This window comes from Biomphalaria glabrata, chromosome 17 (assembly GCF_947242115.1).
Source record: "Biomphalaria glabrata chromosome 17, xgBioGlab47.1, whole genome shotgun sequence".
NCBI classification, from domain to species: Eukaryota; Metazoa; Mollusca; class Gastropoda; family Planorbidae; genus Biomphalaria; species Biomphalaria glabrata.
This window is the reverse complement of record NC_074727.1, coordinates 18,470,095-18,496,692: the sequence shown is the minus strand read 5'-3', so window position 1 is coordinate 18,496,692 and position 26,598 is coordinate 18,470,095. Positions and strand designations below refer to the sequence as shown.

Here is a 26,598-nt window from a genome sequence, read left to right as displayed (position 1 = left end):
GTAGCTGACATACACATTAATTTATTCATTGTGTCTATGGCCTCCTTCAGTCGCGAAGCGATTATGGATTATCTCATGGAAATGAGATGAATGCCTGGGCATTAGCTGTGGTCGGAACGATGTTGCCCACACATCAGTTCCCCCCCTCTCAACGCAGCTGATGTATCCAAAGGGTCGCCAGCTCCTGCTTTGTCCTCAGGGTTGACTCCAGAAGCCTTTCCCATGATTGAGTATAGCTGCAAGGCAACAGAGGTTTGAATTAAGAGTTTTCCTTCTTCTATGTGGGTAGCCAGCCATAGCTAACGAGCCATTCCTGCCCGAAGCTTACTCATTGTGAATTGTCATAATTATCATTAGCCTATAATTAAGTAATTTTTATGTTCATCGAATGACAGAGCTCTCAATTTGGCCTATATACATCTATAGTATATCTACATTCTAGATCGACATATGAATGTAGAAAGATCCAGACTGTTTAGAATAGTTTAGATATATTATTATAGATCTAGATATAACTAAAAATTCACGGAAAATGGAACAACCCAGTACCAGAACTTGCTTTTGAAGAGTTTATCTTCGGGTTCGGTCACGTGATTTGTGAAAAATGGCTGCCTCTTGCAGACCTATGACTTCTACATACAAACATAGAATCAGGCATATATGTTGCTTAGTATTTAGTTAATTATTTATTTGTATTTAACCTAATTGTGATATACACACCAATAGCCTAGAATGTCTCAAGAATTGGAAAGTTCTATTGACACTGGACAAGATACTGTGACATGTAGCGATGATCAATCGATGGTTGGTAAGTTTAAAGTTAAAACTAAAAGATTTTTATTTAAAATTTAGACAAGAGTAAGACAAGTATTGAAGTAGAATAGATTCTAAGTACTGAAGTAGCCTGCTACCTTAGTATCTAGATCTAGATTTTCCAGCCCCCAGTCACTTCAGCTCTCATGATGAGTCATGTTACTGTCCACTCACACTAAATCTAATTCTCAACTGGACATATCATCATCATGTCATACTGTCATATGCACTCACAATACTTTCTCAGAGTTTCTGCAAAAACCAAAGTCAAAGTGTTGTTGAAATGGTAGTTGGTCAGTTGCACTATTTAAATATTTATTTTATATACTCTTATATATACTATATTACTATATAGATCTAGTGGTTATTTGACTATTTAATATTATTATTATACAATAATGCATATGATAATGATTATATCAGACATAATCAGACTCTGACCCTCTGTCATTAGTCATGATTAGTCACACATGATTAGTGTCATGTCTAGTATAGACCTAGATAAAGATTCTAGATTTTATTTTCTAGGATCTAGATCTAGATCTAGATTCATACATCTTGAGACTTGGGCAGTCTTATTAATTAAATCCATTATAAACTTGATTAAATCATTAAGGCCATCTACTACATTCTAGACTTATAAGCCAACATAGCACAGCCTTGGCATAGATCTAGATCATGATAGGCTGCAGGCATAGGCCATAATTGGAAAAAAAAATTAGGATCATAATCATAGATTATTATAGATCTAGATGTAGGGTAGCAATCATTTGCTCTCTTCACTGACTTCACGTATTATGACTTCCAAAGAAAATGTTATCATGGAATCCCCATAATGATGAAATTATTATAAATCCAAGAAAGCTTTAGGGTTTGTTGAAAAGAAATGTTTACAAATCAAACAGGAATAAAAAACTAAAATACTATTCAACCTTTGTTAAGCCAATATTAGAATATGCATCCTCTTTTTGGGACAACTAAAGAAAACATTTAATTAAAAAACTAGGACACACAAAAAATGGAGCAATTAGAAAAGATTTATTTTTAAAACTAGGGAATATTCACATTTGATTAGAGTGACATCTTAGTAAAATCATGAATGCTCAAGTTTCAATACCGACTTGAGCTCTGTTTGCTGAGTGCTTATAGCCAGCACAGAAACCTTCAGGATACCCTCCCCCCCTCCCCCCGTTGGTTCACAAAAGAGATTGGACAAAAGTGCACTGAACATGCTATAGCACTATTAAAGGGTAATTTTTTTTTTCTTTTTAAAGCTTAAATTTCTTATTTCCTTAATATGCATACATGTATTATTATGCAGATATTTAATAATAAAACATCATACTAGCTATTAACGAGAGAGACTTTCTATACATTTCCAACTATACATACGTTATCCTGGGCTGACTTTTATATCCAGAGATTATTATTATACCTCTGTATCTTCATAAACTGCACTAGTCCTTAATCTTCAGAATCAAAGACATTGCTGTTTATTAATTAATCATCATAAAGTTCATAACATGACACAAACATCTTTATACATTTTTTTTTCTTCTACACAATAGAGTCAAAGAAAGTGATGCTAACAAATAAAAGATGGGATTCCATGGACAGCCTCCTGGCTCAAATTAAAGAGAAAGAAACATTGCAAGATAATATTGTATCCTTTTGTTGTACACAGCATTACACTACCTAGTTTATGGTTGTACATCTGATGGTAATAGGATGAGTAGAAGGAACTGAAAATAAATATTTACAAAACTTCAAATGAGTGTTTATAATGATGCCAAAAGAAAAGGAAAGGGGGACAGAGTAATTGGAAATCAAATTTAAAGTTTGCTGAACTGAAATGCTTACATGTAACTGTTACCATAATGAACAGGCTGAACTGAAGTATACTGAACTACTCATTATGAAGTGAAAATTCCATTACAATCAGATTTGAAACTTTTTGTTTAATCTCTTGTTGATGATTATGTTGAATTGTGATACTGCAATTTTGTTGAGTAGCAGAAATGTCCATATTAAAAATAATACTGTATTGACTGTTAAATTGATAACAAATTGATGTTAAGTAGATAATTTTATTTGTGACAGTTTGGTTATTAACTGATTTTTAAACAAAAACCAGTATAAATTAGTTGAATGGATACTGTTTTTTACCAGGTCAATAGATCATTTTACTAACAATCCAACAAATGCTGTGAAGTTAGATCAAACTGCTTCTCTACCAAATAGATGGGATGATTAGCAATATTTTTCAGCTTTATTGTATGATATATATTTCAAATGTATTCAATTTGAGCACATACATCAAAATAAATCAGACAACAATTTTAGTACTTTATGAAATCAAAATCTATATCAATCATAATATTGACAGGCTTCTACTTTCTTTTATATCTGATATCATTTGATCCATTTACATGACCACATGCATTAAGCATTCACACTGCACCATTTTACCTCAGGAAATGTACGTTGAAGGTCAACTTTGGGGTGAAATTCATACAATATGTGGCTGACACATTTCTTTCCAAATTGCATTTCACAATCACTAAGCGAACATACAGCTAATAATAATAAGGCTAAAAGATCATGTTTCTGGCTAAAGAAACTAAACAAATGTTTTTTAGATCTGCAAAAAAAAAAAATGGATGAATGGACAGCACTAACACAATTGTCACATTTCCATGACTTATCAGAAATATCATTTTAACTTTTCGGTGTCAGTTATATAATCTAGATTTTATATTTTATAGCATCAAAGTTACCTATAAAGACTTATCTTTTTTCAAAAATTTTCTTGATGTATAGTGACAATATTTTATTTTAAGATCAGATGTTTTATTTTAAGACAACAATTTAATCTTCTGATAAGAAAATGTTTGTAGTCTTTTAGTTATAGGCCTTAATAAAAGATAGAAAAATCTCCAGTGTCCCAATATAACTAAAGAATTAAAAGCCCTTAAAGCAGAGAAAAATGCAACTATTGAAAAGAGGAAACAGATTGACACAGAGCTAGATAAATGGAACAAAGACCTTCCAGAAAAGGTAGGAAATGTACAAAAATACAGACAAATATTTTTTTAATATTAAGCTTAATTGCATTGAGAATTTCTGGCTTGTGTGACATATCATCATGTATTATGTACTAACATAATGATCAAGAGTTGAAATAAATTTCCATGAGATCCTTTTACCAGGGGAAAAACTCTTTCAAATGCCAGGAATAAAAGATTGACTCTCCATTGACTTCTCTATCTGAAAACAACCATTTTGGTAAAATTTATTATGTTCCTGCGCCACCTACAGCGTGGAATGGCATCACCATTGGATTTGAACCCATTAATAAATAATATGGTGGATTTGGATTGCATTTTGTGAGCTTCCATTAGAACTCCTTATCTCAATCTACTTGGGATTGTGGTAGCCACTAGGCATTTTGATTTGTTTCTCAGTTTTCCACCAGGTCAATATAAGCTTAACTCAGATGTATCAGAATTACCTTGCAATTTTATGAGAAATATATCAAAAGATAACTGATATTTGCCAGTTTTCCCACAACTGAAAGGTCATAACAATCATGTAGATAATTGAAATGTCTCCTTGCCAAATGAAAAAAAAAAAGATGGTTTTGCGTATACAACAGTCTATATCTGAATACATCTGTGTTTAATGACTGAATGTCGTAACCTTTTTTCTTACTCTAGATGCGTCAGCTTAGTCAGTTAGAGTCTTCTCTTATCTACAAAAATGAAGAGAAGATCAATACAGCAATTCAGTAAGTTAACTTAGAAGTAGGTTATTCACACAACATACCCTTAATAGTTCTGTAGTGCCATAAAGGACACACACTCTGTATAAGTTTAAAGTACATTCATATACTTCACATGGTTTAGTAATTAGCCCTTCTACTTGTTTTTTGCCTTTTCAGTTTTATTTTGGTACTAATTATTGTTTTTTTTTATCTTGACGTCTGCTTGTCTGGAATTGTTCAATTAAAAAATAGACATTCCCAAATGTAATTTTAAAAAATTGTAATTTTTACTGACTTTTGAAATACAAAAAAAGAAAACAACCCACTCCCCAAAAAATTTCATTTTCCAAATGTTAAAATGTTAATATAAGTAAAAAATATTTCATGTTTGAGATTGTAAGTGTGCTTCAAGAAAATTTGCAGTGATGAAGATAATTTTCTACCAAACAGTCACAAAGCAATATAAAATGGCCACATTCGTAGACCCTAATGTTGTTATAACTTTAAACAGTAACTCTTTATTGAACCATGACTTAATTCTTCAGTCTGGTGAGATCAAAATCTCATAATTTGTTTTACTTTATTTTGTGTTTGTGTGTGTGCACAGAAAGCTGGACTGGACACTTCAACACCAACATTTCAAGCTGACGGAAGAGAGGAAGATTGTCACAGAGATTGACAGACTACGTAGATCAAAACGAACATTAGCGTGAGTAATGTGGATTTTGTTTACCTCCCTTGTCTGGGGTTTTCTAGGGACCTGCTCCTTCCACTTTATTCTATACACACAATGTCTCTTTCAATGTAGCAAATCTCATCTTCCCATCATTTCTTTGTTGTCCTTTATTTTGTTATTCCATCTTCATGCTATATAATGCCTTTGCAATACCATAGCTTAAGAAAAAGTGAGCATGTGGCCAGCACAACGACCCATTAGAGATGGGTGGACTCAAAGGCGCCCAAAGATCAGAAATTTAAAATCCAAGTCTTCACTAGGATTAGAACCCGTGACCCTGGTTCGGAAGTTAAGTGCTTTACCGCTCAGCCACTGCACCTCCGGCATAATAAATAAGGCATTTTTCTCTACAGCTGCTAGAGATCTCCAAATCTGTTTTACTCTACAACTTTGTACAGTTTTAGTCGTACATCCGACAGATAATTCAAAGCAATTATAAATCAATTTATTATAAGTTTAGGACAAGTTAAGAAAAAATTGCAACGAGTTTCAATTGGAACATATTGAGTTATAAACATTATAACTATATTTTCTAACTGCAGCTGAAGCATTTTAAGAAATCTCGATTTGGTTATTGCATTTAACACATTCTGACACAATTAAGTGTGTGTAAAAGGTAAACATTATTTTGTTTATTTTTCAGGCAATATTTTACCCTCAAACAAGAAATCTCTGGCATCAGGGACAAGCAGAGACGAATGAGAGAAGAAAGGGATGTAAGTGATACTTTTTTTTCTGTGCAAGTTAATTGAAAAGGGGAAAAAGTTATACTGTCTTGATATTTCAGGAGGATGCTTTATTTTAACTTTTTGACTCTGGAATTATTTCCCACCTTGGACGGAATTAATTTTTTGGCCCTTCGGAGTGAAAAGAATGCTTTGATTAAACTTTTATAACTTTTTTGTTTTATTAGAAAATGATACATGCATGCCTTTTTGGTGTAGCACAAAGCAATGATTATAAAACAAAAAATTATTATTTCAAAATTAAAAACAAACAAACTTACCGACTGCGAAAAAGCCTCCAGGATCTAGATCTAGACCTGATCTTAGAAAAAATGTATGGTCCATCTTGAAAAAAAATTTTTTATCATAGTTTTTCATATTGTCACAAAACTTTTAGAAAACACAGCTAAAACATATTAAATGGAAATTTTGAGCTAATTATCTATGTCACTACTAATGGAAAAATGAAAGCTGAATCCCTTGGACTAGATAACAGCTCTGGCTCTATACTAGATCTAGGAAATATATTATGATCCAAAGTATAAAAAAAATATTTTTTATGATATTTATTCATATTTCCACATAACTTTATATTACAACCTTTTAAAAACACATAAAATAAATGTTCTGAGCTCATTATCACCTATCACCATCACCCAGAACATAAATCTAAAGAAAATAGAGCCTCTTGAGACTCCACTATTTCAAAAAATCTTTTACTGTAAAAACACATTGAAAGAAGGAAATTCTGGATGTTTAGCCAAGGGATAATATTTAAGCAATTAAAAACATATATGGGAGAGAAAAAAAATCAAAACGTCGACGTTGCCAGCGTAGAGATACAGCTTAAAAAATCAACATGGGAGCATCCTTCCGAAGTCAAAGAGTTAAGCTAGATACTAAACTCAAGCCTAACATTGCTGTATATCTTAAAATTTAAGCTGAAAGCGCATGTCTTTATCTTAAGACAACTATCCCCTAGTCCTGCTTATCCGTTTTCTTTTTAAAAAATGTGTTCATCACCTTTAACCCTTCATCTCAATGACTTGATTCTCTACTTCTCCAAATTAATTGTCCTGGGGCAAGATGACAGTGATTAGGTGTTCAACTGACCAGTTAAACCTGTTTGGTTTGAGTTCTGGTGGAAACACATAGAACAATGTTAATTTAGCAGAGAAAGTTATATCAGTTTTTGATGTACTTCCTATCTGTTGGCTACCTAAACTGATGAATGACTGAATGTTAAGTCACCAGCTGTATTAACTTTTGAAAGTTTAACTTTGTTTGTTTTTAGTAGTTTTTACCAACTCTTATAGTTCATTTCGTCACAAAGAGGAGTGGCTCAACCAATGGGCATCAGGAAACACGTACATGTACAAAGAAATGACTACGCCTATCAAACTGGACAGTATTAACTTCCTCCCCCGCAAAGAACAATCTACAATCTTCCAACTAAGAACAGGACACACACCACTATTAAATTACCACCTGAACAAAATAAACTCCACACAACTCCCTTTTTGCAGACACTGCGCCCACCCCTTTGAAACTGTAAACCATATCCTCTTTAATGCCCCTCCCTAATCCACCTTAGGCAGACCCTACTTCCACTACAGCCCAACATAACCAACACCCTGTACGGCAGTGCTGAACAGCTGAAGAAAACAGCACACTTTTTTTCTTGGCACAGTCTGCAAAAGAGCTCACAGCTCAGCAGCAATAAATCTGGCTAGAAGAAGAAGAAGAGTAGTTCATTTCATATTAAAGTGAAACGCAGGTCTCAAAAATTACTATCACTGAAAAGCACATGCATGTCTTGTAAGTGTTTAAAATGTTTTCATGAGTGGTTCACTGATTCAACTTATTATGAAGCATTAGTTGTTTTGTTTTTTTATTGCCATAGTAATTTTGTTTTTTGATTGTATGTTAATTACATTATTTTTAGTTCTATGTTTTCAAAATGTGGCTGTTCTTAATTTTTTAAAAATTTCTCTCTTCTTTTTTTTGATTTGAACTCTTTCTGTTAAAACTGTCTCTCTTTATATTTATAAAATATTAAAGTAATAATCTATGCATTTTTAAACAAATACAATTTTGTCAACAGACATACTACCAAGCTGTCCGCAAAATGAAAGCTAGAGAAGATCATTTAAAAGAGAAATTATATTCCCTCAAGTCCCAGTTGGATTCACTTAAAAGAGGTATTTGTCATTTCTGGCCTTGCTGCTTTAAAGTGAATTTTAAAAAATATAGTTTTTTTCAAAATCTGACCACCTAAATCTCTATTAAAAATGGTTAGTATGGTTAAAAGAGATGGTAATAAAAAAAAAATGTGTGAAATGAAGAACTCTGCATTAACAGAGGAGGCGGTGAGAAATGAAAAAAAAATAATTTGGATGCCTACCGTGGAGGAGTGATAATAAAATGAGATGTGGTGTTGTGCAAGTAGTTAGTATTAGATTAAAGGTATGATGTATAGTTTGAACTGTATTCATTTCAATGACAAACATCATAACAAAGTAGACTTGTGTAGAGCATCATTAGACTCTTTAGTAAAAACATCAACATCAGTAAGAAAGATGTGTAATGACATTTCTTTGACCTCATCCTCTTATTCATCGCATTTCTAGAAGTTTTGAAACATTTAGCTTCAGGTAATTTATATAAATGGGATGAAATTCCAACCTTATGTGCCACATTGACTACAAAGATATGTGTCACACACTGACAGTGACAGATTTTTGTGAAGACGGCTTGTCGCCCAATGTGCCGAATGGCGTGGGAGGAGCCAAGTGACCTGCAAAAAAGCTTTTTTTTTTTATAGTCTATTTTTATATTGAAATAACTGAGATTCTTTAAACTTTATGTCAAAACAATTTTTGATCAAAGTGTGACTGCTCTTTTTTGCTAGCCGTAACAAATGTAAAAGACTTTCATGTCACTTCACTTTATAATTGCAAGCCAAAAATATCTGCTAGATCTATTGTTACAGCACTGTTTGTTTGAATTATTATTTTAATGTAACATTATAATAAAGAAAAAAGGAGTATAAAGTAACTGATTGTTGAGTAGTAGATATGTCAAGGCAACTTTGGCATGTTAACTCATACTTGATTAATTGCTTGAATTCTTCTCTTATGAACAAAAGAAACTCGATTTTCTGTAACAATTATCTACATCTCACTTAAGAAATATACAAAGTCGATCACATGATGTTTTTTAATCCTCTCACTGAAAGCTCCTGTGATATCTAACAGACACATTTGTCTCACTTTTCATCAGCTGCTCTTTTGGCATCTTAGTCAACAAGTCAACCTAATTCATTTCCAAACATCAGTCAACAACACAAACACTCATATTCTCCATAATAACACTAATGATGTATTTTAATTTAGTAATAAACCCAGCATATGATAATGCAACTATTGACTAAGTCTGACTACAATGTTAATTGAAATAGTTTCAGAGAAATATTAAATCAAAAGAAGAAAACCTTTGCATACGAACGCTCTTTATTAATCTGCCAGGAAATCCAATGACTTGGCAGAGTTATGTCACTGATTAGCATGCATGATTAGACACAGGGACATGCGTAGGATGTAATTATATGCTCTTTTGAAGTAATGTCTTTAACTTATAAGAAAAGAAGATGACACCTTATTACCAGACCCCCCCCCCCCCAACCAAAAGCATTTACATTTGTGTACAAACACACTAATAATTCAGAAGATACTTTTTTTTCCCTTTGCAGAGATTGACAGTTTGCATGACCATAAAAGACAGTTGAGGAAACAAAAAGAAGTGTTTCATGGAGTGAGAGAGAGACAGAAGAGGGACAGCTGGAAGAGACGAGATGAGGGGAGGAAATCATACATTGCAGACAGTCAGAGAGAAGAGTATGTGCTTCCAATTGAAAGACGCAAACTTCTTCTTTTTGATACTTGTATTAATCATATCTTACTTTTGATAGACACAAATACACACCTATTGTATTTATATATATGTAATCAAAGGGAGAAAAGTGATTTTTTTTTTAACAGAAGGATATATGTCTTTTAAGGGTGTGTTTGAGCTGAAATTTAGAAGCCCTAACACCACCCAATTTTTTTTTTAACAAGGTTAGTCACTGACCATGTAGAATAACCAGTTGGGATAATTAAAAAATTATATCACAAAGTAATTAATTGTCAGCATGCCTCAGAGGTGTCAGAGAATGCACCCACTAGTCATACTGTACAAAACTAATTTTTTCCAGCTCGCCTCATCTTTGTCAAGTGGATGCTGTTATATTTTAAGCTAATGTGTAAATTAGATGTTACGTTTACGCATACATTCAAATCATAAGTAGACATTTGACTTGATTTATTCTTCTGAACCCCCAGAAACATCATTTGACTTGACTTACTTGCCTTATTACTATGAACATCCAGACACTTCATTTGACTTGGCATACTTAACTTATTCCTGTGAACCCCCAGACATGTCATTTAGTGTAATTTAATTTCTTTAAGGAATGTTGCTTCATCACTTACTAAACATATGAGCATTTCATTTAGTTCAAATACATTTTGGTTTAGGTAAATGAAAGTAACATGTGGTAATTTTAACCCACTTTCTCCCCATCATTTTACAGTGTCTATTCATTGAAGCTAATGTTGTTTTGTATAATTGATTGTGTCTCTATTTAATCTCCTTTTCTTTCATCACTTTCAAACCCTATGCTAATGGAGGGTCTCCAAAAAAAACTTTGTCTATTGACAGTGAGGAATCAGAAGTGCCTTATGAGAAGCTGATCCAACTTTGCAATACTTTATACAATCACCTTCAGCGCTTTAATAATTTGTCTGCACCAGAGCCATCTGTTGAAAGCTTGTCACCTTCTTCTAGTCTAGGTGAGTATAATAATAATAATTTAATTTATAGAGCGCTGTTAACAAACATGATGTAGGCTCAAGGTGCTGTTATAACATTACAAACATGAACTTGAGAGCTAAAATGACAAACTAATCTAAAAAAGTTTTGAACAGATAGGTCTTAATGTTCTCTTTGAATGTAGTGAGATTAATGGGGAGTGAGTATTGCTGAAAACAAATGTTTATTTTAAATTAAAATTTTTAGTCTTCTTAATATCTCATTAAAACTTAAAGTCCGGGCAGCAACAGAAGAGATTTTGTGTCCATATGTAGTTAGCACAATGACTATCATTGTTGCTCTCCCAAGAGAAAGTCAGATATCTTAATAGCATTACTAGCCACTTTGCTCCTAAACCAAGATTATAATGCTTATTATAAAGACTACTTAAATTTGAAGTCTCTCTAGCTCACTTCTTCTTAAGCTATGACAATGCAAAGACCTTATAGGACATGAAGATGCAATAAAAAAAATAAAGGACAAAAAAGAAATGATGGGAAGATAAGATCAAGAAATGGACAATTGCTACAAAGATTTGAACTCTATTCTTTGTACTTTTTAATTACCAGTTGCTTTACCATATACCATATGTCTAGTAAATATTAAAGACTTTAAATGTTGTATAGTTAAATGTATGCTTTCTGCTTTGGTATACAATCCCAATGGTTAATTAAAAATGTGAATTATTGTAGAAGTGGAAGAGGATGTTGATGAAGGTCATCATATTCTTCGGAAGAAATCTTCAGATGCAGAAAGTGCAGAGCTAACTGGAGGTGCTAAAAAGTCTATGAAGAGAAACAAGAAACCTCGGAAACAGTCTTCAGTCAGTATCATTTATTTTCTTAGCAGAGTCATTTTAGAACTCTTTTTGAGGCACTGTGTGTACTCACATAGTTCTCAGTCTGTCTTGTTTCTCTAGGTTTTATTCTATCGTCTGCATAGCGGTTTAGGTCTCTCAGACACAAATCCCATTTCTCTCTATCACATTCTCTTCTATTTCTGTCTACTGTATTGATACTATTGCTTGAAGAATATAAACCAGATCTTCAAAATCAAAAGGAAAACAAAGAGTATACTACTGTGATTAACTTTTTATTAATAAAATCCCCAATGTATCAAAAGGTTGATGTAACTATACTTTTCAACTGTTGCTATGGAGATGATATATTACACACTAGCTGTTAATTCACAATAAGCAAGTTCAAGTTGTTGATTTAGACTGAAATAATTCAGTAGTTCATTACCTCCTTCTGTGTCAAGTATTTTTCACTTTGTTTATTTGGTGACTTAACAGTTTAAAAAAATGACCCACTCATCTCAAGTTCTAGAACAGTTCCTGGCCTTGGGTTTGAGTGCACCCACATCTGTAGCAGAGATACCAGAAGTTTTGGAGAAACTAGTGCAAAAAAAAGTGAGTAGATCAATGGAAAAGTTGTATGAATGAAGTTAATGCTTAGTCTAATGTATGTATTCTCTGAAATGAATTCTAAGGTCGACTGTAATCTGGGAAGATGGTTTTTGATCCAGACCAACTTTAATGGATTGTTACAATTACAGAAGACTTTGCTGACAGTACAATGCCTATGTGAACCAAAGAATTGGATAAACTTTCCTTCATCTGCCCCATGAACTTTTTCATTGTTTAGACTTTTTTTTAGCTGTGCCTGCTGTTTGTACTCCGATTTCAGGAAAACATACAGGGATTTTCACAAAAATTTAGGTTTATGTTTTATATCCTTCTCCCCTGTTAATTGTGTAACTGTTTTTTAATGTTAGTTTCTTGAAAATAAGTAACATGCCTCCAACTTTGTTCAGACATTTTGTTTTCTGCATCCTTATTTATTGATTTGCCTTACTTAAAAAACTTAAACTATCTATAGCTTGCAATGCATCCAAGGAATTGTTGTTTGTAAAAAAAAATGTATAGAAACAAAAGATTTACAACATAATTTCTTGACTTTTTTTTTTCCCTTTCTGTTTAGGTTGATCTTGAAAAGGAAGTAGCTAGTGATGCCGGCTTCTCGGCTACAGAGAGTTACATCTGTGAAATGTCCAGGCAGGCCAGCAACACAGAGAGTCATGAAGATTATGTTGACACCCATGCTGCTGAAAATGTAATAGCTGAACTGATGAGTGTGACAGGCTCAACAGATGCGTCAGAGGGTGCAGTAGGCGGTTGTGAGAGAGCCTCTGAGAGCTCTGAGGTCATGAGCCCTAACAGCGATTCTACCCTGGAAGGTGACTCTGGGGATAGCCAGAACTCATCTGTGGTTAAGTCTGAAGATGTGGTGAAAGACCTTAGTAGTAAACTTGTCATTACAGAGGCAGACAAAAGCAATAACAATACTGTCACCAAGGTTCAGAAGCTGCAGGAGAAACCTGAAATGTACCTCAAACCAGATCAAGTGTCTAGAAGAAGCAGCCCTCCTAAAAATTTAGACTTTAGACCAAAGCTTAGAAGAACAAGGAATGTTACTGAAGAGCTATTTAAGCCAGCAACTCTACTTCCTTCTCCATCATTTGGTCCACCAACTGTTTCTCTAGCCACACCTTTAGACAAAGTGCTTAAACCAAAAAGAACTGTAGCTCGTGTTGCTTCAAGCCCAGCTGCTGTTCATGAGCCCTGTCCATTTCCCAAAAGCAATCAGCATGGGACTTTTGCTGACCACCTCAAGTCTCCGAGCGTTAGTCCATCGTCTTCTTTTAGTGCACACAATAGATCCCACCCACCTCTAGCCAGTCGACTGTCGACCCCAGTATATGGTTCTGCTCCTCAGTGGTCAGGAAAACGATCACACACTGTTCCTTCCCAGACACCCACAGAGCCTCACTTTGACATTAGTGACTTTCCTCCTTTATCCCAGGCACCGCTGACAAAATCCAGATCAAACAGCTTTTTCTCAAAATCTTCCAATGAGGGCTCAGCTGCTGAAATAACAACACCAAGGGAGACTTTTGGTGTCATGGCAACCACAGATTCATTTCAGCCACAAAGTGGCATCCCACCAGTCCTGGCTACAAACGCTCCTAGTCCTTCCTTGCCTGTGTCCATGTCAATGATACCAGCCGAGGACAAGTCATTAACTGAGAAGTGGGTTGAGTCCAACGCAGCTTACTTTCATTCTGAAGGCTCTGTGATGCCAGTATGTAAAGAATCATGACCTTCAACTTCAAAATTAGACCTGAGTATTAGTCCACAGATAATTTATATTGAGTTGTATAAGATTTTTATAGATATTTATCAGCTGGTCATGTTAAGGTTACTAATCAAAATGTGTGTTAAATCATATAATGGCATCTTTCAGATGTGCATTTCATTTAGATAAGTTATTATTATTTGTGTCACATGTTTGCTTGTGTAACATGATCTAAACATATCACTTTCATACTGACTTTCTACTTCTTGATAACAATCAAGCCAAAAAAAAAAACAACACTACAATTGAATGTATTTTAAACCATGTTTTTCCATCTTTTACGGTCACAGCAGAGGGGAGAGAACTCTTAATCATTAATTGATCTTTTCTTTCTGTAAAAACAAATTATCATTATTTCTTTTTAAATGTTTGACTTTGAAGTCAAATTTAGTTATGACTAAGTTAGAAAAGAAGAAGTTTATACATTGTAATTAATAGGGAGGATCAGATCAAAAAAAAAAAAAGGCTAATATCAAAATTGTATTCATACATTATCAGATTTTTTTCATATCATCATATTATTATTTGGTAATGATGACTGTAATTATGTTGGCATAAAGAAAAGAATAAAAAGATGGTAATAGTTGGAGTTCACCATTAGCGCCCTCTAGGAGACAACTTATTTACAGTTACTTTATTGTGACAGTTTTCCACAATATATTTGACATGTTTTGAATGAGGGGTGGCATTTTCTCCTTCCCTTTAAAGGTCCTCTGTAGGAACTATCATCTTGGTGGCATGATTAGTAGTATACCCATATCATGTGTAGGTAGATAATATTTGGTTTGGGTATTTTCTATTGCCACATTCTCAAAACAAAAATGTTAAAAGAGCTCTCCATCAGACAAAATGAGAGACGCAAAGTGATGTCTTTTATCTGTCTAAGCTTTTCCTTCTTTGACTGAATCATAATTCTATTCTTGAACGACATGGTCTATATTTAAGGCACCTTGTGCAATTATGTCTTAGTACAGTTTCAATGAAGGTCCACTGTAGGTGTTTTGTGGACATTGTACTCTACATCATGTGTTTCGTAGCTTTAGTGATAGATTTAGCATTCATTTGTTCATTCCTTGTGAAAAAATTAACCCAAAAACCTGGCTATTAGTAGTTTTTATAGTTCATGTTTTTTGTCAATGGATATAAACACAAATGTACGTAATTTAAGAAAAAACAACAACTTGCCTTGTCTTTCACCCATTTTTTGTATCTGTTGTTCTGGCTGTGGGTGATGAATATGCATTCATATGATGTTAGGAGAGATTTTCAATATTCCTGTTTTAATTAATTGCTGACTTTAATTTAGTTGCTGAGTTGAAGTCTTACATTTTGCCAATTAACAGTTCAGGAAGTTAGTCATTGTGTTGGACACATAATATTCTAGTTAACTCTAGTGAAAAAACATGGGCCTCAGCAGTAGAAAAGCTTGCCATACGAAAAATGGCTGGCTCCTCTACCACCTTAACCTGCAATATATGTGGATGGGAGTGTCTCTCCAAAATAGGGCTCCACTGTCACATCACATGAAAAGGTGTTCATAGTCGTCCTACAGCTGAAGGAGGCCAACCAACTCATTTATGACTCGCCCACATTAAAGATCAGTAGCCTTTATTTTTGTAAAAAGAAACATTTCATTTTGTACATGAGTTAAAGAGGAACCTCATGGTTGTCTTGTATTTCCTGAGTTTTTTCTTTAGTGTATGTGCATCTCAACCTCAGGTCCAATCAATTACTTTGCAAATAGTATGGACATGCATGTGAAAAAACTCAGCTTACTTTAATGCTGTAATGTGTACAATGTTGCAAGGACCATTTAAACAATCATTTGGTAGATGCTGTGTACTTCTTTCACCAGAATACAATAATAGAATGTTTCTTTAAAAAAAAAAGTTTTATAGTAATTTAATTGTATATTTTGGCTTGTCTTTCTGTGGTAGTTGTTATATAACTACTGGAATATTTTATTATAAGCCATTCATTGTGTGACATGTTTGCATCTATTTTAATCCACATATGTTCTATTTATTTATGTTAAACCTTTTAAGCATCCTTCCCCCCCTCCCCCCTTTAAGTTTTTCAACTGCTGCAAGATGATGTTTTTTGTTGTCTAATTCAGGTTATGTTGAAATGTAGAGTACAGGGCTTGCTAACACATATGGCTAAAAAACTGTAAAGTGGTTTTAATCAAATTTTGTAAAAAAAAAAATATATATATATATATCTTTTTGATGCAGTCAGAATGGCTAAACCTTGAGAGGTTATGAACTACATTTTTTAGAGACTTACAAGCTGGTCAAGAAAATTTTTATGATTTTTTTTAAATGTAATTATTATTGCTGAAAATGATAGACAAAGCAAATGCTAAAAGTAATGAATTTCAAGAAAGTACTTCATAGCAAATGACAAAAACATAGGGTTGAAATATCTCAAGTATTATAAATGTGGTATTACTCACTGTGGTTTCTAATTAGTATTACAATGTTGTTGCTTTTTTTTTTTATTGAAGTACTAACATAATTTTAAAAGAAAAGATGTATCTTATACATTTAAAAACTAGGTTAGTACATTGAAATTTAATACAAAGATATAATTTAGCTTCATAACTAGGTACTAGCTTGTTAAAAGATCATAGTTAAGCTAATCTAGATTGTAATAGAAGACATTAGAATGACATTAATTGTGGAAATTCATTGTACAGCTTCTTATTTTGACTTTCTTTTTAAAGTCTTGTATGTCCAAGCTGTAATCATTGAGGGACTAGAGAGTGTTACAATTAGCTTAGACAGAGATTGTAGACTACTAGACAGAAATTGTAGTGTTACAATTAGCTTAGACAGAGATTGCTGTTTATCTTCCTTTTGAGAGCCAGATAATAGTAATCATCACTTTCAAAGTTTTGAGATGCTGAGCTCTCAGTTTTTGTTAGTTTACATTGATTCTTTGACCACCCTGATTTTGATCCCATAAACGTATGGATGGCAATAAAGAAAGATAAATTAAGATAAAACTTCTGTGTATTTGTAGATTTTTTTATAGGGAAACTGGAAATGATCTGAACTCGAGACAATCAGTCACTTAGATAATTGTTGCCCTCATAGGATGTCATGCCATCCATTTTTTTTTTAAAGATTGAAAGCCAGAATGTCTTTATTCTACATTTAAGTATTGGGCTGTCTCATTCATTTTAAATCATTTAGGGAATAATTGATTTATAATCAATCCTACTTGGCATAGCTGGAGGAAATGCTTTTTTTTTTCCAGTAATAATTATTTACTTGCATGTTAGTGATTTCCTTGTTATGTGTATAGTTCACTTATTGAAAGCAATATTGTTACACTGTACACATTTTATTTTTATATTGCAGTAAAATGTGTACTTAATTTGATACTGGAGCCATTTTTTTTAGACTAAATCTAAAATAGGAGATATCTATATTTATAGAAATATAAAGTGAATGCTTAGATGTATTTTTTTTTCCCAATGCTTAAAAATTATTTAAAAATGGGTTTCTTTTTTGTTCTTTCTAGATATTTAGCTTATCAGAATGAATAGCATAGATGCATTTATATTTTACTACATAGAATGAATGTAAGAATTTTATTATTTGCATTTTTAAAAAATAATTTGTACTTGGCAGGATTATATAGTTTTATATATATCTAAAAACAGGGTTGTACCATTATAATTTTGAATAGCACCAATGATAAGTTCAAGAATCAGTGGCTCTTACTTAAGATTTGTGATATGTTTTAGCATGTACCATATCAGGGATGTAAATGACCAGGTTTAACTGCAGGGTTGTGTTAGCAGAGCATCTTAGTCATTATTTATTTGTAATGCACACATATTTATATTGGTCTCCAAGGTTGTGAAGAGCCTGGTTTTTGTTTAAGCCAGACCAGGTGGGTTATTTGTAGGACCTAGAATTTTGTTTTTGTATATTATATATAGAAACAGATGTAATAGTAATGTTGTTTTTTTTTACCCTTCACTATTTGTAGTTCTTAAAGCTTTTAAGTTTGTAAATTGATCATGTCTAAATTAAAATTCACCATTTATAAATTGTAGTTTATAAGTTGACTGTTTTCAAAATTATTTAGCGGCCATTTTAGAATATTTTTATATATATTAACTTATTGCAAATTTTTAAAAGTTCTTGTAAATTTTTTTTATTTTTACAAAAGTTACTTTTTATCTTGATTATGCCAACGTTTTAAAATTATAGACTACTGTAATGGAATTTATTGAACATAAAATTTCTGGAGGAACAAGAACAGATTTTTATGTTAATATAAATTTTTTTAAGGATAACTTTATACAGATCTATTTACAAGTTTTTTTAAACACATTTATCTTCTCTTGGTCTGGTGAAATAATGACAACCTGGTTTATGTTTGTTGTTTTTTATTCATACAAGCTTGTAAATATGTATATCTTTTTTTTTTTTTTAATTTTGAATTGGCTTTCCAGGTTTTATCCTATCTTAATGAGAATAGTATTTTAGTGTATGAGAATCAGGACTGAGATAAAAATAGGATAATGTCTATGTGCTTGTATCAAGTACCTGTATACAAATGGAATCCATTCCTTGTTGATCTATATAAAAAAATGTTACAAATTATACAGTCTCCCTTATACCATGTAAAATTTGATTTCAATGAATTGGTTCCTTGTAATGTTTAGATTTAACCTAGCTTCATGATTCACAAATGGGGAAAAGTTGAATACTATCTACAGCTAGTGTGATAGGCAGACTTAGTTTGTGGGGCTGAGTGGCATGTATTGCTTGGCCAACTATCAAGGGGGCTCAAGTTCAACACCCTATTCAATCTGAGTTGTGTTTGCTGAGTGCCTAAAGGCAGCACAGAAAACTTCTCAGATAGCCCCTACCTCCACATGTCCACAAGAGCGATTGGACCAAGTGCACTGAGCATACTAGAAGTAAGAAAGATGGGCTAAACAAATTCTTTAAAAAAAATAATAATTTACGAAGCCAGCACCATGAACTATCATAAGCTGCTTGGTTTATGAGATATACTATAAGCACTTGGATAGAATGTTTTGCAATACTATAAGCACTTGGATAGAATATGCTTATAATAGTACTATAACTCTTGGATAGAATACATTTTTACTAGTAATTTTTTGTATTACACCTCTAGTTAGTGGCTGAAAAAGTCCAGGGTACAATCAAATGTTCACCACTACAAGACTCATGAAGTGAATGTGTTCATAGATGTGTTAGGCAATAACCAGATGTAGCTTGGATGACATGTTTTAATGATTGATGTATTGACATTTGAAGTTGAATGTAATAGTATGACATCACTGTTTCTCATTATTGATGTACTTGGCAGCGCAAGTGACATTGCCATAACGATATCATGAGATATTGTGACTGAGTCTCAGCATAACAGCTTGTTTATTTCCATTGTTTGTGCCTTTTTTTTAAAAATGATTATTTATTCAAGATTTTTTTCAGTTAAAATGTATGTTTTATGCTTGACATTTTGAAAATTATATATGTCATGTGAATGCTTTGGATGACACAACTTAGATTTTGTTTTAACTGTTGTTGTTTTTTTTTTCTTTTTAATTTCATCTTGTAATTGTGATTTTTTAAAAATTGTATTCATTATTGTATTGAGCTTCTGGTGTGCTGTTTTAAGAGTCCTATCTGGAAAGCTGTGTTGAAACATTGTGTCTGTATGATAGGTGCTTTATCTTTCAGAAGAATATTTCCTAGGTCCATGAGATATTCATAGAATCAATGCTTTTTATTTTTTTAATTAAATATTTTGATTTTACAATTAACTATCTAAAAAAGAACATTCCATGAAGTGTATAATTTATTACATCTCTACAAGTCTGAAACTTAAAAATGAAATATAGGAGTTGTCTGACTCTAAAAGAAAGTGACATTGCATGTATAGAGCTTCAGAGATGTGTTAGTCTGGAATACCTAGTAGAACCATAACCTTTTTTTTACATGTCAGTTTAGTTGGTGAATTAGGGATAAGACTTATGTGCCTTTTATTTCTGCTTTACCATCACCATTCAAATTTCTTGCTTTTACGTCATTAGGAGATGCATAAGGGCAATGCTATCAGACATCAGTAGAAACACAGAAACAACTATTTATATGTTGCTTTTTTACTGGTCATCAGTTGCAAGTCATCACTATGTTCTTTTTTCACAATCTTTAATCTGTTCATAACCATTTGGATAAGAGACATAGGGTACTAACAAAAGTGTTTAAATTGTATGGTTGATATACAGTTTTACTTATGCTTCTAGCAAATACAGAAGCTAACACAAGTCCTATTTATAGTATTTTTTAAAAACATCATAACTTGTGAACACCTGTTTTTAGCTTTAGCAACATGCTTTTGACAAAGTTTCTTAGCATCACAAATCAAATTTAATGATTGTACTTGTTAGTTTGTTGAAAACTTTTGTTTTTAAATTTCTTACCACACATTTTAAGGTTCATTAGTAGCCCATTCCCTTAAAGCTTTACACTAGTCTGTAAAGTTGAGTTTTAGCCAAATAAATGTTAAAGGGTGGTTGGTTTGGTGTCTAAGGTGTTTTAAAATGTATTCAATATGCAAAAGCTTTTCATTTGTAATAATTAGAATTTTCTTGTAAGAAAAGGTATGCAGATAGTTGAAAAACAAAAGTTTGTTTTTATTTTTCTTATGTTAAAGAATTGCAGAATGAGTTGGTGAAATATGCAGGTTTTTTTTAAGCTTTTGATATAAATTTTAAATTGGTGAAAAATTGAGTAGGAAGAGAAGGGAAAAATTGGAAAATACAGAAGCTTTGCTTCTTTCATAAAGGCAAGCCAATATATTTTGAAAATATTATAAAAATTCATTTTTTACATAGCATGGATACGTTAATTTTTTTTTTAAATAACCTTATTGGCCTCCTATACATTTGATTTAATGTAGCTAGAATTGAACTATACAGAATTTTGTACCATTTAGTGGGCCAACAGTCACAACTGGTAACATTAGCTTTCAAATTACTAATTGATGTTTATATATGACTGACTTTTTTTTTTATTTTGTGGGCCATCATTAGAGTGAAAGTTGTAACTCCCTGCTGTGAACACCTAATAACCTTACAGCATTTCAGCATCTGTATATAGTTGTGCATTGTTTTTGTAATGTTTTGTTTTTCTCCTCCTGATCTGTGAAGGATTGAATGATGCATGTAAAAACATTAATTATGCAGAAAATGTAAATATTATGTAAATATGAATTCACTTTTTGATTCTAACCAAATAATTTAAGATCATGCTTTTTTTTTTTTTAAGTTTTATTGTAGATTATATTTTTTTTCTGCATATAATTTTTGATTCAGGATGTGATGGTTGCTGACAACAAATAATTAAAATTTGGCTCTTTTTTTTTTTTCCCCCATATCATTCCAATCATTTTGCTTAACACCTGATCACTATAAAAATGAAAGCAGAATCCCATTTCTTTAGAATGAGCACAGGCATACGTTTGTGTATGTCTCTACAAATCTTGCTGTTTTGCACACCAAAGCCTTAATTGACTCTTGATTATTCATGTCCTTAACAATTGAACTTTCAACATCATTCTAAATTGCAGATGTATCTTTTTTTTATTTCGCCTTTTATGCCTCATTCTAAATAATGAACATTCTGTGATTTGGTTGAACAAAAAGCACAGACCTGTCTCTTAACAATAGGACTTCATGTGTTGTTTATTTTGTGATGTTCTTTTTTAAAGATACATTTCAAATACATTTTTTCAGTATTAAAAGAATAGGTTGGACTCTTGAGAGCGTTGTTTTTCTGTTTTTGCTTTAGTGTGTGTGTTGATTGAACAATGCGATTATAAGTAGACTATCTTTATTTGTAATGTTTCTGATTTAAAATTAGATAACTAATTTACATTCTGAGAGAAGTAACCTTTTTATTATTACAACGCTTATATCAACTCACTTTTCTTGGATGTTGGTGTTGTTAAGGTTTTTGCAATCGAGTTTTCAACCTCTTCTACTCATCCAATCGTCATCAAATTTTGCATACAAGCTCATGATTGATGGCAACACATGAATCAATAAAAAATCAACCAATTATTTAATAAATTATTCATAATTAATTAATTTTGTTTTATATCCTATACTCTTAAGCGAGCAATTCTTGTATAAATGTATATATATAAGCAATATGTTACCCGCAGCTCTTAATTTGCATATCACTTTTGATAAAGTCACTGAGAGTGCTTTGTAAACAATTAAACGAAATAATAATTTTATAAGTAAAGCGAATGCAGAATGCGTGAATCTAAAAATAGTATGAATGGCGCTATCAAAATATTGGCTTGGATAGAGTTCGCCTCTGCGCATGCGTGACCTTTTTTATTAAGATTTACGCGACTCATGAATGGAACTATTAAAATGATTGTCAAAAGTAATCAACACGGCTTCGCAGCTATAGCGAACGAATGTAAGAAAAATGCTTTAGAAAAACAAATTTGAATGTTAATTTGATTAAAATATGAAATGAATGGACTATAATTAGTATGTTCATATGTTAAAGTATAAAACTATCTTTGCGAAGAGAAGTTCTATCATCTTAGAGTTGAATTAGAGTTTTAGATCTAGGAATAGAGTATAGTGAGATGTGTAACATTTCGGGTATTGTCTAATGACGACTCTAATGAAAGAATGTACATCAAGAATTCTAAATTTGCAGATGTAAGGAACGAAATTATGTAAAAATGCTTTTGAAACAAATTTAAAGGTTAATTTTATTAAATAATGAGATCAATAGACTATATTTTGTATTTTCATGTGTCAAGTAAAAATCTATCTGTGCAAAGTGTAGTTTTAAAAATTAGGTTACCATGTATAAATTGAATGGATCTAGATCTAACCATGGCCTAGATCGATGAAATTATTATAGCTTCATAGAGTTGGTCAACTTTTTTTTGAGGGTCTTAAGTCTGTTTTAGGGCTACAATACATACACTATGGTCCCAGTTAGAACCCAAGGAACATTTATGCCAAATTTTATTAAGATTGGTCAAACGGTTTTGATTTCTATTCGTAACATATATACATACATAAATAAAATTACTTCCTACTTTATAGTATAAATAAGATATATAAATTTTATTTCGAAAACGTCTCTAATGATTTTCTTTAAAATTCAACGTATATGTATATAAATGAGAAAAAAAAATCTCAACTCGTTGGCCATAAGGGGAAAACTCGAGGTTCTACCGTTATATCGGTTTGAAAATGTTTCATTATCGAAAAAAATAATTTTGGCTAGAATATTTTATGAATGAAAATTTTCCATGACGTCAAAGGGAAAAAAAACACTGCTTACGTCACTAGGCTTACAGCAGTAAATTGAAATATTTCTTTGCAAACATGAACAAATTTTAATGAATCAATAGAACTAATTAAACATTTGCGCACCATCTTATTGTAGGCTCTATTAGCTTAGTCAACAAGCAAAATTGACCTACACGGCTCTCCGCAATGGACCTCATTCACCAATCCTAAACAAACAACATTTAGTCATGTGTTTCCCTATTTCTTTTATACAAATTAAGATCTAATTTTAATTAAAAATGGTTATCACGTAGCGTGATAGTTTTTTTTTCCCATTGTTTTATCAATATTTTCACGTGACCGTTCGTTTTGGTGAATGAGGTCCATTAAAGTGTAAACAATTAATAAAACTCGCAAAACACAATAACCAAACATTCCTCTGCAAATTTTATTTCATTTTTTTTCTTCCATAGTTCCATTATAAATAAATCTACAAAGTGTTTGTAAGAGTGTGCATTATTAAAATATAAAATAAAAAGTTACGAATATTTATGAATTGCATTGTAATAATTGAATAACTTATTTTAGAGTGCAACTTTCATGATTATTAACAGAGCACTACGTCAGTCCAATCTCTATAGTGGGGGGAGGGGTTATCTGGTAGCAGGTTTCCTTGATGCCTTTATACAAGCTTTGTCTTCGAGTCCGATGATTAAGAAGGAGTGCAATATTTTACGTGGCTACACAGCACCAGCTGCAACCCGCATAGTCTGCCATTTCCAACGAAAACATAACCATTATATGCCGGTGGTCGATTTTGATTCTCTTTTCGCCGTCTAGCTACGTCTGTCCTTGGCAGTGGATTTTCTTTTGTGTATCCCAAGGCCTTTATCTAAAAAAAAAAAATCTACAGCTATCTCGTTCTGGAGCCGCTTGCAGCCAGATACCATCTTCTATGTCAGTTAAAGCACAGCCAACGGAGGTCACGGTTGAAGCAAGTTGGTGCCTAAGCTGGTCTTTAAAGCGTTCCCGAGGTGCATCTCTGTTACATCTACCACAAAAGGACTGCCTTTTGTAAACGCTCGTCCCCCCATACGGGACGGTGCTTTCTTATCTTATAGATATAGGCTATAGCGTAACTGTCGGACCATATAAGAAGTCCTTCTATACTGTCCATACCGGTCTGTTCTGTATGGGGACTTAAGAGACTTTCTTTTCTAATCGCCATGCACATTGACATTTAGAAGTAAAAGAACACGCGAAAGCAACTTTTCTTATCTTCTTATCTTATATAATACAGACGTTACTTCAAAAAAGAAGATGATTACGTCCTACGCGTCATGCATTTAGTCATGCATATTAACCAATGACTTAAATTCTGCCAAGTCACTGGTTTTCCTGGCTAGCTCAGGCAACCCATTCCATGCTCTAATAGCACTAGGGAAGAAGGAGTATTTGTACAAATTTGTCCTAGCATATGGGACGAGGAATGTGCCTTTATCTTTGTGTCTTTCAGAGTATTTTATTAAATTTTGTTTTTGTATTTGAAGATTATGGTTCAGTGTTTTATGTATGATTGCTACTTTACTTTTGAGCCTTCTGTCCTGAAGGCTTTCTAAATTTAGTGATTTTACGAAAGGTGTTACTCTAGTCAAATGTGAATATTCGTTTGTTATGAATCTCACTGCTCTATTTTGTGTCTGTTCCAGACTTTTCGAATTAAAAGTCTTTACCCGATCCAAAATAAGAAATAAATTTCCTCAACAAATTATTCAAACGAGTGAGGCTCGCTCACCTGGTACTAGAATATATATAGAAAGAACACACTCATGGGAGTTAAGCCTTGTGTAGAGAACAAGAGCAAGAATCAAATAAAATAAGTAAATGTTTAAGTAAACATTATATCAAAGACTGTATGTATATTAATCAATTAAAAAAAACGTCATATGGATATGTTATAACGGTGTCTTAATCATCATTTTCACAAATGATTTTCCTTTTACAAAAATACTTTGACTTGCAGCCTTGCATTGGTAACATATTTGTTTAGCAGTATATCTACAAAGATCGACGATTGACATGTCTAAAATACAGAGAGAACCTCATTCAGACAAGAGAGCATGTCTCCTAAAAAGAGTATACACTTTATCGCGAAGGTTGATTAACAATAATCCGCCATATAAGGATACCCCTAGACGCCTATCAACTGACACGAGGCGACTTATGCATATATATATATATATATCCACATCTCTTATTAGGTAGCATTTATTCCCCTTATTTCAAAATCAAACAAAATAATTAATTACCAACAATTAATTAACTTTTTTTAAAAAATTGATTCATGTCTTGTTAATGGTTTCAACAATTGAGTGAGTTGATATAGGCCTAAGCTTTGTAAAATTCGAAAAATCTATAAAAAGAATTATTATATAATAGTTAATTTTGTCAATGCTATTTGCTGCTATTAGTTTGCAAACTAGATCTATCTGTCACAGAACTTCCTTAATTTCATGCAAGCTGAATACTCTGATGTATTTTACTATACGAAAGTAAGAAAAGGCTTACTGCTGGACGCTTTCTTCCTTGACTAAAATTGGTCAGCGAAATATATGAAATATTAAAAGATTCGTCATGGCATATTTCCTATTGACGACATATCTTCTTTGTCCAGAGACAAATTAAATATTAAGATACATGTAAAAATAAATTTATTGACGACAACAGGGGCCACCTCAGATAAAGATTTCCAACAATTATATCTAGATATATTTACAAATCAAAATCAGCTAGACCCTAGTTAAAATGACTTAGTTCATTTCAAGAGTTCAAATTCAATGCCTGTTGTGAAGGAAGACAATCGTGACAACCGTGATAAATTCATTGGAAATTAGATAGAACATTTTAAGACATGTTTTGTTTTTTTTAAATAAAAATTTGCAAATTTTTTTTTGGGGTAAAGTTACAAAAGTAGTAAAGCCAGACTTCATTTAATTAAACTATTGTCTAAATCAGTGATGTCCAACCTAATTTAACCTGTCGGCCAATTTAATTTCCAGCACTCGTGTTGCGGGCCACATGACTCTAAGGTACCGTATCAAATAATAATTTAAAAAAAAAAACTACCACAT

The 26,598-nt window shown here is 32.5% G+C and overlaps 1 protein-coding gene across 2 annotated transcripts; it reads left to right on the top strand.

Annotated features, from left to right (window-relative positions):
- The first annotated feature begins 579 nt into the window (after positions 1–579).
- Positions 580–21,961, top strand: LOC106061087 (uncharacterized). 2 transcript variants are annotated; one of them, XM_056015902.1, is made up of 12 exons: positions 580–808; positions 2,382–2,476; positions 3,742–3,870; positions 4,530–4,600; positions 5,184–5,285; positions 5,956–6,028; positions 8,142–8,238; positions 9,789–9,933; positions 10,799–10,929; positions 11,641–11,771; positions 12,243–12,359; positions 12,931–21,961. In XM_056015902.1, exons 1-12 carry the CDS (start codon positions 733–735, stop codon positions 14,107–14,109), a joined length of 2,346 nt encoding a protein of 781 aa, XP_055871877.1. In that variant the 5' UTR covers positions 580–732; the 3' UTR covers positions 14,110–21,961. The 2 variants fall into 2 exon arrangements, with proteins under 2 accessions (XP_055871877.1, XP_055871878.1); XM_056015903.1 differs by having other exon boundaries at positions 718–804.
- The last annotated feature ends 4,637 nt before the right edge of the window (positions 21,962–26,598 follow it).